Here is a 17,434-nt window from a genome sequence, read left to right as displayed (position 1 = left end):
ATAAAGTAATTATTGCAAGTGATTATAATAAAAGCCACAGCCAATGAGCTGTGTATATGGTAAAGCACAATATTGTTAGGGAATGCATGTGACATCATGGGAATACTATGAATACATACGGCATTAGATAAGTTGTCAATTAACAGAATAGTATACAAAGTTGGCTTTCAAGTCCTTTCCTCTGATTCTTTAACTAGGCGTTGCAGCACTCATTGTGTTGTCCTGTGTGTCAAACCCCACCCACCTGGCAACTTTCATTCTTTACCCACTTAATCCTTTTTAGGGTCACAGGGAGCTGGAGCCTATCCCAGCATGCATTGGGCGGTAGGCAGGGACACCAACACCCTGAACAGGTCGCCAGTCCATTACAGTACTTCAATCACAATCACTCACATTCATACCTATGGGCAATTTAGGAGGCTATAGACAGCAGTGTATTGTGTTACCTGGTGATGCTCCACTGGGGTTCGATGCGCTGGACTGTGGGGTCTTCTATGTACTCAAAGGCCAGACTCCCAGGAACCTTGGCCCGGTCAACGCTCAGACTGACCTGCACCGGTCCCGCACCAGTAACAGATGGCGCAGAGAAACACACAATCTCCGACACGGTCCTCCTGGTGGGAGCACCAACGGAGGGATTTACTCTTCCCTTTCATTCTGACTCTGCCCACTCTTTGCTGCAGTGGCGAATCCCTGGCTTCACACAGCTACGAGCCATGCACAGTACCATGAGGGGTGAGGATTCATTACAGTCTGTCCCAACTCTTCCTCGTTACAGACACATTAGGGATGGAACACTGTAATTAGAGGGTGCTCTAGCTAATGGCCTCTCCTTTTCACCCTCCTGGCTCCTACCATGTGAGGCATTTGGAAATTTAAATAGAAATCTATAAATACGCAGAGAACAATATCCACCGCCATGGATTTCATCACCTCCTCACAAATCATTATCAAGACCTTTCATTTTATTCAGGGATACTTATTTGTATCTAAAGAGCACTTCTTTAAATAGAGCCATATTGTTGTGTGTTTCATAAAGAGACTACAGAAGGCTATGTAGTGACCACTGTGTGGGAGTCTTACATCAATGGCTCTGAATCTGAGGTCTTTATGAATAGGAGGTAAAGCAGTATCAGACTCACCTGTACAGCTCACAGGTCTGATTACCAAAGAGGACATTAACGGTGCTGCCAGCGCCCAGGTTCTCCCCGACAATGGTGACCTTGGTGCCCCCAGACTCAGGTCCTCTGCCTGGGGTCAGTGCCAGCATCGAAGGGATCTGCGGAGGACCAGCATTCATGAATGTTTCATTCAACACTGGTCATACACAGGATACAATATGTCTTGTTAATTGTCTGATTCTGTAAAGCACCAAGTAAAACTTTGGCTTTGGCTGAGTAAGCCACTCTGCAACCAAACACAATCTGTGATAAATGTTAAAAAATAATTCAAATGGAAGAATTAATATAAAAAATGAGGGCCAAAGAGCTTCTTTGAATTTCAAATAAAATGGGTTTAATGAAGTAAGACCCACACATCAGCAAGGATAAAAAAAAAAAAAAAAAAATCTCTCTTGGCTCTGGTACAGTAAAGCATCCCAAAGCTCTAAGCTTTTCCTCTCTTTTTGTTAGCCTTAATGTGAGAGTGATGCACACAGTGTAGAAACCATTAGAAACACCTTCCTCGTGTTGACTTAGACCCCCTTTTGCACAATCAATTTCTCACTTGTCTCAACTTGAAATCCCTCTTTAACTCATCTCCTCCCCATCGTCTTCGTCTCCAGTTCATGACTGAAGTGGTTTAAATAGATGAAATCAACATGGGATCCTAGCTTTCACCTGGAATCACCTGGTCAGCCTACAGCACTTCATGGAAAGAGCAGGGGTTCCTCATAATTTCTACACTTCACGTGTGTTTCAGAACATCTGGATGAAGAAAAGAGTTGGAATTACCACAAAGGAGTAGAGTTGGGAGGACTGTGTGCGTAGTTCTGGTCTGCATTCACCAACACACAGCTGAACCGGGCCTGGCGCGCTTCCCTTGGGGGCAGCAGCCATCTCACACACAATCCTGTCAGAGCACACACACACACGCACAAATACATGGCCATGGGTGAATGAACATACAGGCATAGGAACAGACCGACGAGCAATAACACTCAAGCCAGGCACACACACACACACACACATGCAAACACATACAAACACACACACACACACACACACACACACACACACACAGAATAATCACTGTACTGTATCACATTTGTTATCAGCTGCACCGGGGAAAATGGCCTCTCCTGGCCAATGTGATTGAGGCAGACTTTCATAGAAGTTGTGGGTCAATACAGAGGGCCATCTTTCTTCCTAATGGGAAACCTATAACAGCAATATAACACAAATGATAAACTACACTCCTCCCCATCTCTAGCACGATTGCCACCCACCATTACCTCCCGTTACCATGACAACAGAGGGGTTTCTTCAATAAATCAGTATTGCATGTCAGGTCAATAAGATAAAGTGCGCCATGAATAAGTCATTATAGCAACTGACCCCACGCTGAAATTAATGGTTGTAACAGCTGTAATGCCATGTTTTAAAGCACGGTGTGTGCCAAATGAATGGCCCTGCTGAATGCACTGCTCAGCGGAAGAAGCTCTCCACTCCCCGATACAATAAGAGCACCCAATGAATCCTCTCTGCCCAGCCCTTCTCTTCATACATCACGAGAGTTTTCCAATTTTCTGCTGGCATGTTCTTTTCTGTTTTTTTTTACAAGGATATAAATAAAGTCCCTGCAGCCGCAGCCCAATCGCATTACATGGCTGTGAGAGAAACACATGGCTAACAGATTGTCCCTCCAGTCAGCGACATGCGGCGCATTTCAATTACAGCTGTGCCGACAGCCTCATAACGACAACGACACAAAGACTGTCTCTTCCTTTGGCTCTAGCTGCGCCAGAGCGGTGCAAACCCCCTACGCAATCCTACAACCTGATGAGGCATCACCGGGCTTAATCTTATTCAGCGGGATCGAAAGAGAGAGGGAGCAAGAGCGAAGGACACACTGCATGTGTTTACTGTATTTTCTTGTGTGTGTGTGTATGTGTGTCTGCATGCATCTGTATGTCTGCGCACTGTACAGTATGTGTCCATGCGTGTCTGGGTTGGGAGGGGGGAGGCGTCTCTCTTACTGTTCTGCGGTGACGTATCCCTCCTCCTGCGGCGTGCACTGCACCCCCGCCACCTCCACGTTGCCCTCCAGCTCGGAGAAGGACAGGCCCAGGTTCAGGCCCTGGATGGTGACCAGTGTGCCCCCCTCTACAGGCCCTGCCACTGGGCTCACCTGCATTAGAAAGACATGGGGAAGATACTAAGATATAGCAAAATTTGTATGTGCACACACATATTTTGTAAAGCCAACACTGAGCTTTTATTAAATATCAGATATCAACCAGTCAGTGTTGTCCACCAGCATGTAGAGGTTCCTCCCTCTACATGCTTTTTTTGTGAACTGACTCTTCATTTAAAGGCAGTAATGTACCCCAGAGTTTCCCCTACTGTTGAATAGTTGAGGTGAGTCACCCTGCCGTAAGGAGACGCTAGCCTTAAAAAAATGTCATTACTATGGGTTTCCATGGAGAACCACATGATTTAAATGCTGTTTAAGAGGCTTTTTTTCACCCTCAGAAGGATAAAAGTCAGGGGGAAACACTGGAATAACAACAAAATATCCGCTGTTTGCTGCTTCAAAACAAAAATATCAGCACTGGCTTCAAAAATCTACATTGATAGAACTTAAATCTATGTTCTATTTTAGTGAGCAAACAATTCAGTATGTTTACCTCAAGTCTGTAAAATACGTATATAACCTCAACTGTGTTTATTCAAGAGGCACTGAAATACACTACTATATATTTCAAAACAAACCACAATAAATTATGCATTGCATCACAAGGCCTTGAGAAAACTATTCAGAACCGTTCCAATGGAAAGCTGGCCATGCCAGCAGGGAACCTTTGGACCTGCAGAGCAGAACAGGAGCAATGCCGGAGCAACACCCCCTCCACTCCCAAGCAGCACTAGGCAGTTGATTCATTCTGCTGCAGCTCCTTCAGAAACACTAATAATGTGACAGGGACTTCAAAGGCTTGCGGCTCTTTGAAGTGGGAGAGCCTTGCCTCTCTGTGTCTGACCCACTGTGCCTCATTCAAGAGAATGAACAGGAGTTTGTGACATAAAAGATCCATAGCCACTCTCTAAATAGGCTGAATTCGTTTAGCTGTCAAGCACTTACAGGATTCAGCCAGTGTGGCATAAAATGTGAGACAGTCTCAGGTAAACAGGCATTTGGATGGGAAGCTGGAAAGTGCCATGGATAGAATTAGTATTTGTTGTTGATATTTACAGATTATATCCAACAAAGTGTGTTGGCACATTGTCCTAATATGGCGATAGAGGGTTGGAGAGGCAAGCGGCAAAAACCTGAACCTTCACCTCTTCCAGTGAAGCCAACAATTGTTGTATTGTCAGCTCCAAAGACTGAGATGCATGTGTGTAACCCTCCCTATCCGTGCACCTACTGATTCACTCGGTTCAGTATTTGGAAAATCAATAAGGAGAACATACCATTTTATGCAATAAGAGGACAAAAAAGGACAGGTGTTTGTATAATTAGAATAAACTGTTCTTCTAAGCTCGGTGGTTGCTTGACTGACTGACTGACTGGACGACAGACCGAGAAACCAACAGACCTCAGTGATGCGTGGGTTGGTACACTTGACGTTCCTGGCAGAAAGGTCCAGCCACCGGCTAGCGTAGGGGGAGATGGGCAGGCAGTGCTGCCTCATGGTGCATCGGCCCTCGCCGCTACACCAGCCACACTGGAACTTCCTCTCCGCCCGCAGACACATGCCACAGCTGTCCCGCTGGGCGCTGCACTTGTAGAGATGCACTATGGGATAGGAGGGAGGACATCAGGTCAATAAAAACATCAAGCCATTTGACATGACAGTACTGATATTATTGAAATGATCAAAGAACACAGGACGGCAGTCTGATTAATAGTTTACACACTTTACTATGTAATAGCAAATGTCAACCATACAAAGACCCACAGCTGGGTCTGATTACTGTGTTTGGACCAGCAGGGAGTGCTGTTCCAATTCCATCGACCAATCAGAATGCATTCGCAAACATTACCTCTGTACAAGCATCTCAAAAAATAGCTGAATACAATTAGGTAAAGCCAAGACGTCATTCAGCAAATCTCATGAATAGCATGTGTGTGAATTCCTTATCCAAAGCATTAGGAATAAGGACGCCCAAATAATCCAATAAACTTTTCTTTGAAGTCTCTCGCTGTCGCGTTCTCTCTGCTGTAAGCATCCTATCTTTCTGCCCATATAAAGCCACTTACTTAAATCGTGACTTAAAATTCACGGCCATTACTGAGTATATCCTTGACTGTGTGGATGTTATTAATGTACAACCCACAATGGCAACTGCCAAACACCCACACCTGCATGATGATGGAGGGGAAACCGAGAGCAACTGTGAAAGGCAAACTGAGCACATGCAAAGATTCACCCTTTGCCCTTCCAGCACACAAGTGATTGGGTACTTTTTGATAACACTCGCTGCTATTGTGAACTTTCTATCAAGGCCCTCTGGGAGCCTTGAAGTGCGCTCTATGACCCATCAATCCCCTGTGGAGTGAGTGCTTTACACTTCTCTGGCCTGGCAGTGATGGATGGCAGAGGCACCTTTAATCTTCTCGGGATTGTCGATGATGAAATTGCCGTTCCATACGATGGAGAGGTCCACCGCCAGGTCACTGATCTTCACACCCTCATACATGTACTGAAAAGGAGAAAGAGAGAGGGGGGGGAAGCGGAGGGAGAAAGTCGAAGAGAGAGACAGAGGATAGAGAATAAAAAAAAAAGAAAGGGAGAGAGAGAGAAAGACAGAGAAAGAGAGAAGGAGAGGGCAGCAGAGAGAAAAGGCTTTTAACCACCTGTCACTTCTACCATGGCTGTCTGCTCCTCGCCTCGTTGACATGGAGGGACGCAAGTTACCCTGACTGGAGAGGCCAATCATCCACATCTGAAGAAAATGGCCTTTTCACTCATTGTCTTCGAGTAGCAAGGTGCGGATTGCATTCAAATGTAGTTTGTGTCATTTGCACTGTGCAACAAAACTAGTGTCTAGTTCTAGTTGAATAGTCCCAAACCCAATAATTATGCTCCATGAAGGTCTAGATGTTACTTTGAATGACATTATTTCATCCTAAACACTTCACTTTAGCCTGATGATAGCAGAGTATTTTTCCTTTCCTTTCCTTTCCTTTCCTTTCCTTTCCTTTCCTTTCCTTTCCTTTCCTTTCCTTTCCTTTCCTTTCCTTTCCTCTCCTTTCCTTTCCCTCCATCACACAAGTGATTTGTTCCACTGTGCAACAAATCTCCAAGAGTCCCAAACATGAAAGTCTAGATGTTAGTTTGAATTACATTATTTTATCCTAAACGCTTCACTTTAGCCTGATGACAGCAGAGTACTTTTCCTTTCCTTTCCCTCCCTCTCTTCCCCTCCTCTTATCACCTCTCCTCTCCACACATTCCCCTTTCCTCCACTTTCTCCTCAGTATGTTCTACACCTCAGGCGGTATTCACTGATGTACACTATGTGCCTTGCCTACACAGCATCCAAGCTGTCTGCCTCATTTGACAGCTGTGAGACTCCCACTGGGAGTGTTTGAGGTCATACCGAGCTGTTCTGGCACTGCACGCTGGTGCTGTTGAAGCGCAGCGCCGTGACACGGTGGCTGACACCCTGCACGTGCACCGCGCACTCGTAGCCCCGCTGGCCCGACTGCGGCTGGGGAAGGTTTCGGGCCCTCAAGGTAATGGGACGGACCTCGCCGGCCGGGATCAGGATCTCCCCAGAGTGAAGAAGCTGAGGGCAGTCCTGGGAGAACAAAACACACACACACACACACACATATGATTATAGTACTCACAGGGAGGTACAGTAGTAAATGGATTGTTCACTTCATGCTATTAAGGGTTAATATTCCCTAAAGTCAACATTTTACATAATATAGATTAATACAGATAGATGTGTTATGTAAACATGCAATAGTCATGTAGTGTATGGATTAAAAGGGCATAAATATAGCTCTAATGCGCGTATAATGTTCAGACACTACATGTTGTATATGCTGCCGTATCCTAACCTGCAGATATACTTTTAGGACTTCTTCACTGTTCATCAATGCATTTATTTACTGAATCCTTGGTTGTCTATGCTATTGTTTTTTTATATCGGACAGTTATTTTGTCAGTAGAACAAGTTAAAATGCTTCCTCTTGTAAAAGTGTTGCATAACTCTACAGATAACTGGTGTTTCATTATGAAGTTAGACTTAAACCTGCTAATCAAACTGTAACTCTCACTCGATGTGAACGTAAATACAGCCTACCTCTGAGGCGTTGACCCTGCCCTCCTGGAAGGAGCAGCTGCTTGGGTCGTGGGTACACAGGTTGCGGTATTTGCACCAGTGGCAGCGGAAGGTACTGTTTACACAGGACAGACACCTGCGGGACAACATGGATGCATTGGTACATATACTGAGAGTGTAAAATATCAGGAAAACCTTCCTTATACTAACTTTCCTTCTAACCTTGATCTACATCCCCCCTTCCTGAGTGAAGGTGAGATTGGTAAAGGATTATAGCTTTCAACTGAATTTATCTAGTCAGTCTGTTCATAGACACATTTGTTTCATAGACACACCCTTTTCTTAGACCACAAATAAATGACCATGGGCATTAAGTCCAGTAAGTAGAGTAATACACAATTGCTGTCACATAAAGCTCTTAAACACCATCTACAACTACTGTCAAGTTACATTAGGTAGCAATGGAATACTTGTAACGGTGTTGCCTGATTCTAAATTTTTAAAAAATCTGATTACAGATACTTGTGAAAAAAATAGAGGCTTATTTCTGGGAATACAATAAAAGTGAAAACAATAAACTCTGAAGGCCATTTAAATAATTGCAGGTGTTCTATGTCTTCATAAAATGTGGCACAGATGAAAATTTGTGTTTGTATGCAAACCTGAAATAAACCTGAACTTCCCAAACTTTGTAATTTTTCATAAATTTCTTATTTGTACCTTTATACCTCAAAGTAAAGTGGCAAAGTAATCTGAAAGTAACCGCAAATTAGAGAGTCAGAATACAGTACTGAGTTTGGGTAATCCCATGGATTTTGTTACTGATTACAATTCTGCTGAAGTACCTAGTACATTTTTAAAGTAACCTACCCAACCCTGGATTCTACATATTGAAAGTGGAATGAAACTGAGAAGAATCTGTGATGGGTATAATTTAATGGGAATGCTTGTGCAACATCCCTGGCTCTGATTCAACAGACTGAGAGCCAACCCTCAGTCGTGGATTACGGTTGTGCTCAAACAACCCTGTTGGACTGTATTTAATCACATTTCAGGAGGGAACCAGGAAGGTGATGGTGATAAAACTTTGGGAGGCGAATAGAGAGGCGAAGAGATGAGAGAACTGAGGTGGGGAGATGTACAGCTGTTGATATGCCAAACAGGGAGCGAAAATGATTGGAGAGCTGAAAATTGGACATGCCCTATTTTCCTGTGGGGAGAATATAGGTTTCGCTGTGCAACAGCGGCGCACCGCTGTGTGGAAAACAGATCAGCACACTATCAGAATCTTTCTCCTGAACTTTGGTCACAAAATAGAATGAAACCATGAAGAAACCATAAAACCGTGAAGATACTACATGAGCAGCAGTCCGATACTGTGGCTCATAGTAATGTACTAATGCCAATAAATGTAGTACAGCACCATTAAATTTGGATATTAAATAGCTACCCAGAGCCAGTGCGGACATAAGAGTGTGTGTGTGTGTGTGTGTGTGTGTGTGTGTGATCTGGGGGGTGGGGTATTAATAGAACGAGCCTGGCAGGATACCGCATACACTGGATAATTAATTATGGAGGCTGATGTGATGCTGAGGTGATGGTGCTGAGAAAGGGGGGAGGGGAGGGCCGGTTTCGGAGTGTGTTTGGTCTGAAATATTAATCACAGAGTTCAGAGGGTCACTGTGCAGCTAATGGAGGCCATATTGGTCCGGGGTGAATGTGATGAGCTTCCGACTGTTTCTCTCTAATGGCTTAATATGGTTATTTGGGACATTCATGTCACAATCAAAGAGCGTTTTGAATAGATGGATAGTGTATGCACTGTTGGCTAATTTCCTGGGTTTGGCTATGAATTCTCCATCAATCAAATGTTCTTTTCTACAGTGGGCTTATTGTACATCCCTGAATCCAGCTGTGTGTGTTTTCATGGTTCAGTATAATTCATGGGGCGGCTAAAGGTTACTACCACCTAGGTGTCCTAGAGCAGTGGTTCTCAAACAGAGGGTCAGGACCCACCAGGGGGTCACGAGATAATTCTGGGGGGTCACGAGATAATTCTGGGGGGTCACGAGATGATTTATGGGATCAGAAAAAACTATATATAAATATAAATATATAAATATTTCTACTATGCACATCTATTATCCTAATTTTTCAGATTTTTCTCTCATTTTTGCTTTTTTCTTGTGAAATACTGAGTAGTTTTCAGCCTCCAGGCCTCCTCTGATAATCAAATGAAATGACCTGAAAAGGAAAAATATTTTTAGGGTGTACTATTCACCACTCTGTATATGCAGCCTGTGATGGGGGCTCACAAGTAGGCATTGTGTCGTTTCAAGGCGTCACGAGCCAAAAAAGTTTCACCACTGCCCTAGTTGCACCAGTGAAGCAGCTCAGTCACTGACAGTAAAACACTGTGGCTTTACTGGGCAGCTTCCAGGTGAAAATATAACTGCTTGAGTATGAAGCAGGGCAATGCTGAAAAGAGCAAGAATGCTTATAAGAAAATCATAAGAAAATTAAAAATAACAGGCACAAAAAAGTGTAGCTCATGTACTATATATCTAAAGCTGTAAGCAATTAGCCTGCTAACTGTGATTTTAAGCTTAACTTAAAACAAACAACCCAGGGCTAATGGTGTCATGTTGATCTAAATGAAACCAGACAGATCATTTGAACTCGGAGGCTATCTAACAGCCTGATCTAAAGCAGGGTTGTGAGCATCAGTACATCATTGTCCTAAATGAGGTTGTGCTCTCCTATCTATTGAACCAATCAGAGGCAGAGGGAGGGAGAGAGGGAGGGAGGGAGAGCCGGACTCACGTGTGATGCATGCTGCAGTTGTAGAACTTGACCTCTGTGCTGGCGACCATTTGACCTGTCTCCTTTGAGTTGAGACGAAGCTCTACGCCAGACCAGTCTGAGAGAGAGAGGCAGAGAGAGAGAGAGAGAGAGAGAGAGAGAGAGATAAAGAGAAAGAGAGGGAGAAAGAGAAAGAGAGAACGGGAGAGAGAGACAGAAGGCAGAGTAAGAGAAAGGGAGAGAATGGGAAATGTGTGAGAGAGTGAGAGAGAAACAGAGCGTGAAAGAGAGAGGTGAGACAGTGAGAGGGAGAGACATATTGCATGAGAGAAAGAGTGAGAGAAACAGTAAAAGAGAGACAGAGAGAAGGATGGGTGAAAACAGAATGAGTGAAAGGAAGAGGGAGAGAAAAATGTAATGCTTTTAGCAAACTCTCGCAAAGAGCCACTTCACCTCTGTGTGTCTACAAGTGCATATCGCTTTAGTGTGAAAGCCTTGTAACTTTAATTGAAAGATGACATGGTCTTCTGTGGTTGAGAAAACTGTACAACCCCTCGGTGCGCGTGAAATCCTTTCAAAACCCATTGGACAAACTCAAAAACTGCATGTTCAACCTGAAAACAAGGCTGTTTTTCTTAGATCCTGAAAAATTGACACGTTGGGAGACGGGAGGTTTTCACCCGACAGCGACGATGTCCTGAATCTGTTTAGTCACGGCTGTATTTCGTCTTCTCTTTGACACCAGAGCTCACCTTGTCCCTCTGGTATCTGTGGGACCTCCCTGCCGGCCGGGGACAGACACATAACCCTGTTCCCGTTGACGTGACCCTCCACTTGGGCCTGCTGGCCGAAGGAGCAGGTGATTCCAGCAGAAAGGTCCGGAACATTATTCAACTCCAGCAGAAGCTACGGGAAAGGAGAGGGAGAGCACAGCTGAGAAAGAATAAACAGTAGGGATGGGACGATATATTGAAATTCAATATGTCGCAAATACAAAACTGTGACAATATTAATTACATTTTACTCTGCTGTAGTAATGACAAATGAGACGACTTGGCCATCACAATTTCACAAACTCTCCATCCAAATTATATTATTTGGACTTTGTAATGCCATTTTTAAATTGTTGTTTACATTCTAGCAAGCCAATGCCATTGCTAGAAAGATTTTATGGCTCAGAAATAAACATAATTCTGCATAGTCATACGTTGTTGTCACTGAGCTTTTATTTATTATATTGTATCGTGGCTGTATCGCATTGTGAACCCCATATCGCGTTTCGTGTTGTGAGATAAGTGTATTGTCCCATCTCTAATATACAGACAAAATTCATGTACAGGACTGGAGGATGGCTGGTACATCGGTACATCTACAACACTGAACATGTCTGGGCCAAAATAAATGGAGTGGATACGCTACAAGAAGCATCACACTTGCCCTCTTACAAAAGTAATCTTCTCTTCTAGGCGTGTAGCTACCATACATGTGGCTGTACAAGGCTACTCATGGTGATTGCTCATAAAAACTAACGTTGTGAGTGGAGTGACAGCGCAGTGATTGGTGGAATGATAAGTAGACTCACAGGCACGCTGTGTGCTGACACAGCAATGCTGTCCGGGTGAGCGATAACCTTCACACAGCGGTCAGTGTCAGTGGCGAAACGGAAGGGCTCCTCCGCCCTTTGACACCGATCCCTCCTGGAGCACCTGAGGAGCGAGACGAACTCTTACAATTAAACATGTATCACACTGCACAGCAAAGCTAAGGCGAGTTTATGATGTTTAAGATGTACAATTTCTGGCATTAATGTTACAAAACACGTGTAAATATAGTGCCAAAATGAGAAGACACCTGTAGTTGTCCATAGCCTGCATCATTTTATGAAGTTAGGACCTAAATATCTTTCTGATATGAGTTCCAAACAGCTTCTAAAACAGTTTTAATATGATTTTAGGGTGCCATAATACAATATTCTGCTTGTTTGGGTTGCCGTTGAACTCGGCCACCTCCTGCACATCGCTGTCCATCAGATGCTTGCTGGGTAAGGATCCATTCCCTTTACATTTTTACATTTTAGGCACTTAGCTGATGCTCTTATGTAGAGCAAATTACAGTGAGAGCCACAGTAGAATAAGCCTCAATTCCTGGATCTCCAGCAAGCGACAGTGAAAGAGTCAGTGCCATAATGCCCTGACAATATTCCTGTGATCTTAGAATGATCATGCAAGAGAAAAGTGCAAAGGAAAGAAGCTAAGGGAAGAGCTATAAGTTGTTGTTTTTTTTAATCCTTTATAAATTTGTCCAGGCCTAAACCTGTTGGAACATCATATAGATGGACATATTGTTGAGAGTGATTCTTAATGTGGTTGCATTGATACTGATCTGTTGAAAGAGAGGCATTATGGCAACTGGGTGTTTGCTGGCTCAGACACTGTCGAGCATGCTGAACACGTAAACACCGCACTTAAAAGACTGAGAGCCTCTCAGCTGTACTGTTACTAATAGCAGACTCTGAGACTGTTTTGGCCATACACCGTGTCTCTTTCTTTTAAATTTGTAATGCACACAGCGAAGGGAGGCTGCTTAATACACTCTCAGATGCTGTTGAGGGGGTGGCACCTCCTGAGAGAGCTCAAAGAGCACTGAGGCCTCTGCTGTAATTACAAGACAATATAAAGGCGGGATGGAAACGCAGTGACAGCTGTTGCTGGCGCGGCTCCTTGAGGCGGACCGCAGCCACGGGAGGATAGACAGTCACCTCCTGACCGCTCATCAGCTGAAGTGCCTCTGAAAAAAACAAAGCCTTTCATCTCAGACTGTCTTTCATTGCCTTTTATTTCGCCTCTCTCATTCACCATGTTTTGTCTGATGGGGCCATTTGTTCCCTTCTCCTTCAGGCTTTTTACATGTTCAGCAACGCCCTCCGCACACTGTCAGATGTGTACTTTGGTCTCCCGTGCCAGGGGTGGGAAAGTGAGATCCTGAAAGGGGTCGACATGACACTTAGTGACAGGCATTCAGAGACAAGAGAAAGACCCCGATCTGAATTTAATAGACTGGCAAATAAAGTAGTCTCACTGCAGTATGGGTGCTCATGATTCACTTTGGTTTACTTGAAGGAGCAGCAGCCTATCTATTCACTGATAAGTGGAAGGCATTAATTCAAATAAATAGAGAAATGGGACTTAAGCAGACTGCAATAATGCACTCAAGAAAAAAAAGAAAAGCAACGGATTAATAAAGTAATTTAGATAAATTACATAATTTATTATTTCTTCTCACTTAGCCAGTGAGTTGATAACACTGAGAGCTGCAATTTAAATAATGCTGATCATCATCAAGATATAGCTGAAATGCAAACGTCATATGATGAGACTGCTGTAAATCCCTCGCTGAGGTCAGCTTCAAACACAGCGGTTGGTTCAGAAACACAGAGTTTTAATCTCCTGAATCCCCTTTGCTCCATATCGAGGTATTACGCAAGCTAACCTGGAGGTCAGATAATTAAGATGGAGGAGATAAGCTCGCTCCGTCAGGTCCAAAATGTTCCCCGGGTACGCAGAGGTCCAGTTGGGAGGCCCGCTGCGCTACCAGGCTAATCCCGTCCCTGCCATTAACACCAGTCGTCCTCTCGCCCGACTGACAATAGTATCTGGGCATGCAGCGTCTCTTGTCCTAAATAGCACCATTTAAAAGGGATCATACTGTACAACAACCAGTTCGCTGTTTTCAGTTTCACCGCCATCTGTTGATAATGGTGAACTCCAGCGAGCACAAAGTCTGCTATATTAAATTGCATAATTTTAAAAGGATCACTTGCTTCCACGTCTTTCATGCTTGCTGCCAGCTGTTTGGAAAACACCAGTGTTTGCGGTTTTAACCCGGGGATATGATGTGTTTATGTGAGGAGGGAGATGATACGGTGAACACACTCACATGTTGAACAGGACACACCAGCCACAGTGCGGGTCACCGGAGCTCAGGCACTCTGCACATGTGCCGTACTGCTCACACGCCTCCACAGGCACCTGGGCCACCTGGACCAGAGCAAACACGGGAAGTGTTAACATGTGGAATTACAGAGGTAAAAGAAAGAGACACATAAAATACACTCCTCTTAAAACAAATAAGGCACCCTTCTCTCCATGCAAATTAAAACTGGTCATTATCTCAACATGTTATTTATACTTTTTTTTTTCAGACAAACATTTATCATTTCACAGATTCCCCATTGAAAAACATAGTAGAAACAAATGGATCTCAAGAAGGACAGGTTCACATTTTAAGGTCCTATATTTGGCCCAATATACCCTAGTACCCTAGTATATTGGGCCAATATTACTAGCTAGTTAGCTAGTAGCTAACTAGCTAGTAAGTTAGTTAACTTCCCTGCTAAATTCAAGTAGTTGTTTTTCCCAAGGGTTGCTTGCTCATTCGATAACTGTTAGGTCTATCTGAACTCCTCACTTAGGTGTTGAAGTAACACTAGTTTAATTTACTATATATGCCAATCTTCCGAGAGTGTCGGAAGTTCAAAATGGCCGCCAGAAATAAGGCCAATGAAGGCATGTACCCAAAACTTGTTGATGAGATAATAAACAATAATCTGATGAGAGAGCCCCCTGGCATCATGTCCTTTAGTGTAGAATAGGCCTATATGAAAGACTCTGGCATTGCATTTGCAGTCCATGTTGTATAATGTCCCAGAGGTAAAACACTTCTTGCTGTGTACACAATATTGCACCATGCAATATTGTGGCTCTGCCCACATGAGAAATTGATTGGAAAAACATTTTCGATTTCTTTTTTCAATTGCTTTTTTTTTTCAGCTATCAGAAAGTACAAGTAGACCTGGCAACTAGTCACCTGAGAAACATTATTTTTGTGCTGCAAAATCCCTATTCGGTTCTACTTGAGATTCTGTATGAGATTTGAGAAATAACATTCTGCAGCGGTTGTTGCGCTACTAAATCAGGATAGACCAAGGACAGATGATCGCAGTGGACTTCTACAATAGTTATCGCTCTATGAGGACACAGTTAAACGCTGCTATCTCTAAACTTGTTCTGCACACAGTTGCACAGAAACACACACAAACAAACAGACACAGTCAAACTGACAGACAGACAGACAGATGCACACACCGCTGCTGCCGCCACCTCTCTGTGTGGACGCCTGGCAAAGCATAAGCTCTCCATTAGCTGCTGTGAGAGACACTGCTGTCACACGGCCAGCACCAGCCCCTGCATACAAAAACAGGTTCGGAGCCTCAGCCTCAGCCCGGCTATTTTATACTTTGTTATTATTCTAGGTCTCGACGTGCGATGCAAGCAATTTCCTGATGTAAGCAATCACAAATGAAGAGTGGATTATGGATTAGAGTGTCTCCGGTGCTCTTGATAGCGTAAGTGGGTTCTCTCTCAGGTCTGTGTTGGCAAAATGGATTATCTGCTGCTCCCTACAAAATGACTTTTTCTCTTTTTTTCCCCTTATTTCAGAACACATTCGGTGCATTCCATTAGCAAAATGATGTTGGAGTGCGGGAAGGGGGGTGGGGATTGGGGGGGGTTCTCAGTCCATATCTGACGCAGTAGGAATAATCCATGAATCATCGTGAGCTGGAGCTCGTCTAAACTAACAAAGTTGTTCTGCGGCCGCTGGGCAGCGTGACCTTTTACAAGGGGAACGCTATGGATCCTCTGTTTCAGCCGCTGCGAATCAACTGTGAAGCTCCCGCCGCACATCTGAGTTGATTTGTTCAGTGGAATTGACCTGAGCAAGAAGGCACAGTGTTGAATCCAAATAAGATCAAAAGACAGGTCCTGTTGTTTGATGTCTCCTCAAATGATAGACGCTCGAAATGGGGATCGGAATCTCTCTCTCTGTCTCCATCTATCTATCTATCTATCTGTCTATCTATCTATCTATCTGTCTATCTGTCTACTTAAATAGATGTATAGAGCACCCTCTATACATATTTATATACATATACATACTCTATACACCTATTTAACGCTATTGTTCTGTGAAAACCTCATAACTCAAATTTTTGTGATTTTCATGCTTTAACTTCAGTTGAAGGATCACATCCCTCTCTATTGTTTGAGAAATTTAAACAACCCTTGGTACTTATAAAAACCATTCAAAACCCATTGGATAAACTCTTAAATGCACAGTGGTCAAGCTGCAGTTCCTGAAAAGTTGATATTTTACCTTACACATCTATACACATATACATTTGTATCTCCTTCTATGAACCTGCCCAACCTAGAGTTGGTTGTAGAGGAAGACGTAATACTGTAATACCTCAATGAATTGATCCTTCATAATGTCTTCATAAGCTCTACATAGATGCTTTATAAATCATTCATATGCAGATGCTGTACTTAAGTATTTCTCATCAAGCCTTTGTTTATCTTGTCTTCCCTGGGATAATTTCTTCAGGAGAAACCGATCATTTAAAGCAAACACTGAGTAACAGAGAAAATCCTCCTTTCCCCGAGAGGCAAAGTCTCAATATGGCTGGTTTTGATTATGTTTCAGTGTGGCTTCATGGCGGGGCCAGATGATCACGTCCACTTTACGAGCTTTGGGAATCATTACATCTTTATCACTTCACAACATCTGGGATGCCCTTAACACTAATGCTCGACCTTATCATCTTACCAGTCCACTATCACTTTAACACTTTCATCCGGATTTGCTGGAACTTTAAGCATGCTGTCAGATGAGCATACAGGCTTTTAGGTCCCTCTACTATCATCCTATATCCTGACTCTGCCTCGGGAAAATCCGCAGCTATCACACGACGGTTGGGAGAAAGTTTAGGGTATTTCAGGTCATATCCATCAGTTTTTTGAGGACAGAGCAATACAGGAAATTAAGGATTTCATTCCAAATTGCTACATAACCACTTTCGAGAGTTTTTAGTCAATAACCCCACATTGAAAGATGATACTCTAATGTTCCTATTTTGCAAAGACCTAACCAGTGAAATAACATTCCGTGCCTTTTACTTTCATACCAAATGTTAGTGTGCAGTGGGAGAGGGATGGGTATAATTGAGGAGTTTTGATCTAAAATAAGACAACCACCATTTGAAACTCTTACAACATGAATGGTAGCACAAAATGAAGACAAACTGCGTCACTGTATAATGAAGAATGGGTAATTAA

At 43.5% G+C, this 17,434-nt stretch overlaps 1 protein-coding gene across 1 annotated transcript in view; it reads right to left on the bottom strand.

Moving 5' to 3' along the window:
- The window catches only part of LOC139643837 (plexin-A2-like), a 53,026-nt gene that overhangs the window by 19,693 nt on the left and 15,899 nt on the right, over positions 1-17,434 (bottom strand). The window contains exons 4-15 of the mRNA XM_071519115.1: positions 14,196-14,296; positions 11,842-11,965; positions 11,012-11,165; positions 10,281-10,377; positions 7,479-7,593; positions 6,765-6,965; positions 5,768-5,864; positions 4,757-4,956; positions 3,197-3,348; positions 1,953-2,070; positions 1,143-1,279; positions 447-614 (exon numbers count right to left, since the gene is read on the bottom strand). Of these exons, the coding sequence (XP_071375216.1) occupies positions 447-614; positions 1,143-1,279; positions 1,953-2,070; positions 3,197-3,348; positions 4,757-4,956; positions 5,768-5,864; positions 6,765-6,965; positions 7,479-7,593; positions 10,281-10,377; positions 11,012-11,165; positions 11,842-11,965; positions 14,196-14,296 (1,664 nt within the window). The remainder of the gene's footprint in view (positions 1-446; positions 615-1,142; positions 1,280-1,952; positions 2,071-3,196; positions 3,349-4,756; positions 4,957-5,767; positions 5,865-6,764; positions 6,966-7,478; positions 7,594-10,280; positions 10,378-11,011; positions 11,166-11,841; positions 11,966-14,195; positions 14,297-17,434) is intronic.

Source organism: Centroberyx affinis, unplaced genomic scaffold (genome assembly GCF_046629955.1).
Source record: "Centroberyx affinis isolate AG114_WGS23_722 - 3 ecotype Tasmania unplaced genomic scaffold, CSIRO-AGI_Caff_v1 ptg000659l_1, whole genome shotgun sequence".
In the NCBI taxonomy this organism is placed as follows: domain Eukaryota; kingdom Metazoa; phylum Chordata; class Actinopteri; order Beryciformes; family Berycidae; genus Centroberyx; species Centroberyx affinis.
This window is presented reverse-complemented; position numbering and strand designations above follow the sequence as displayed.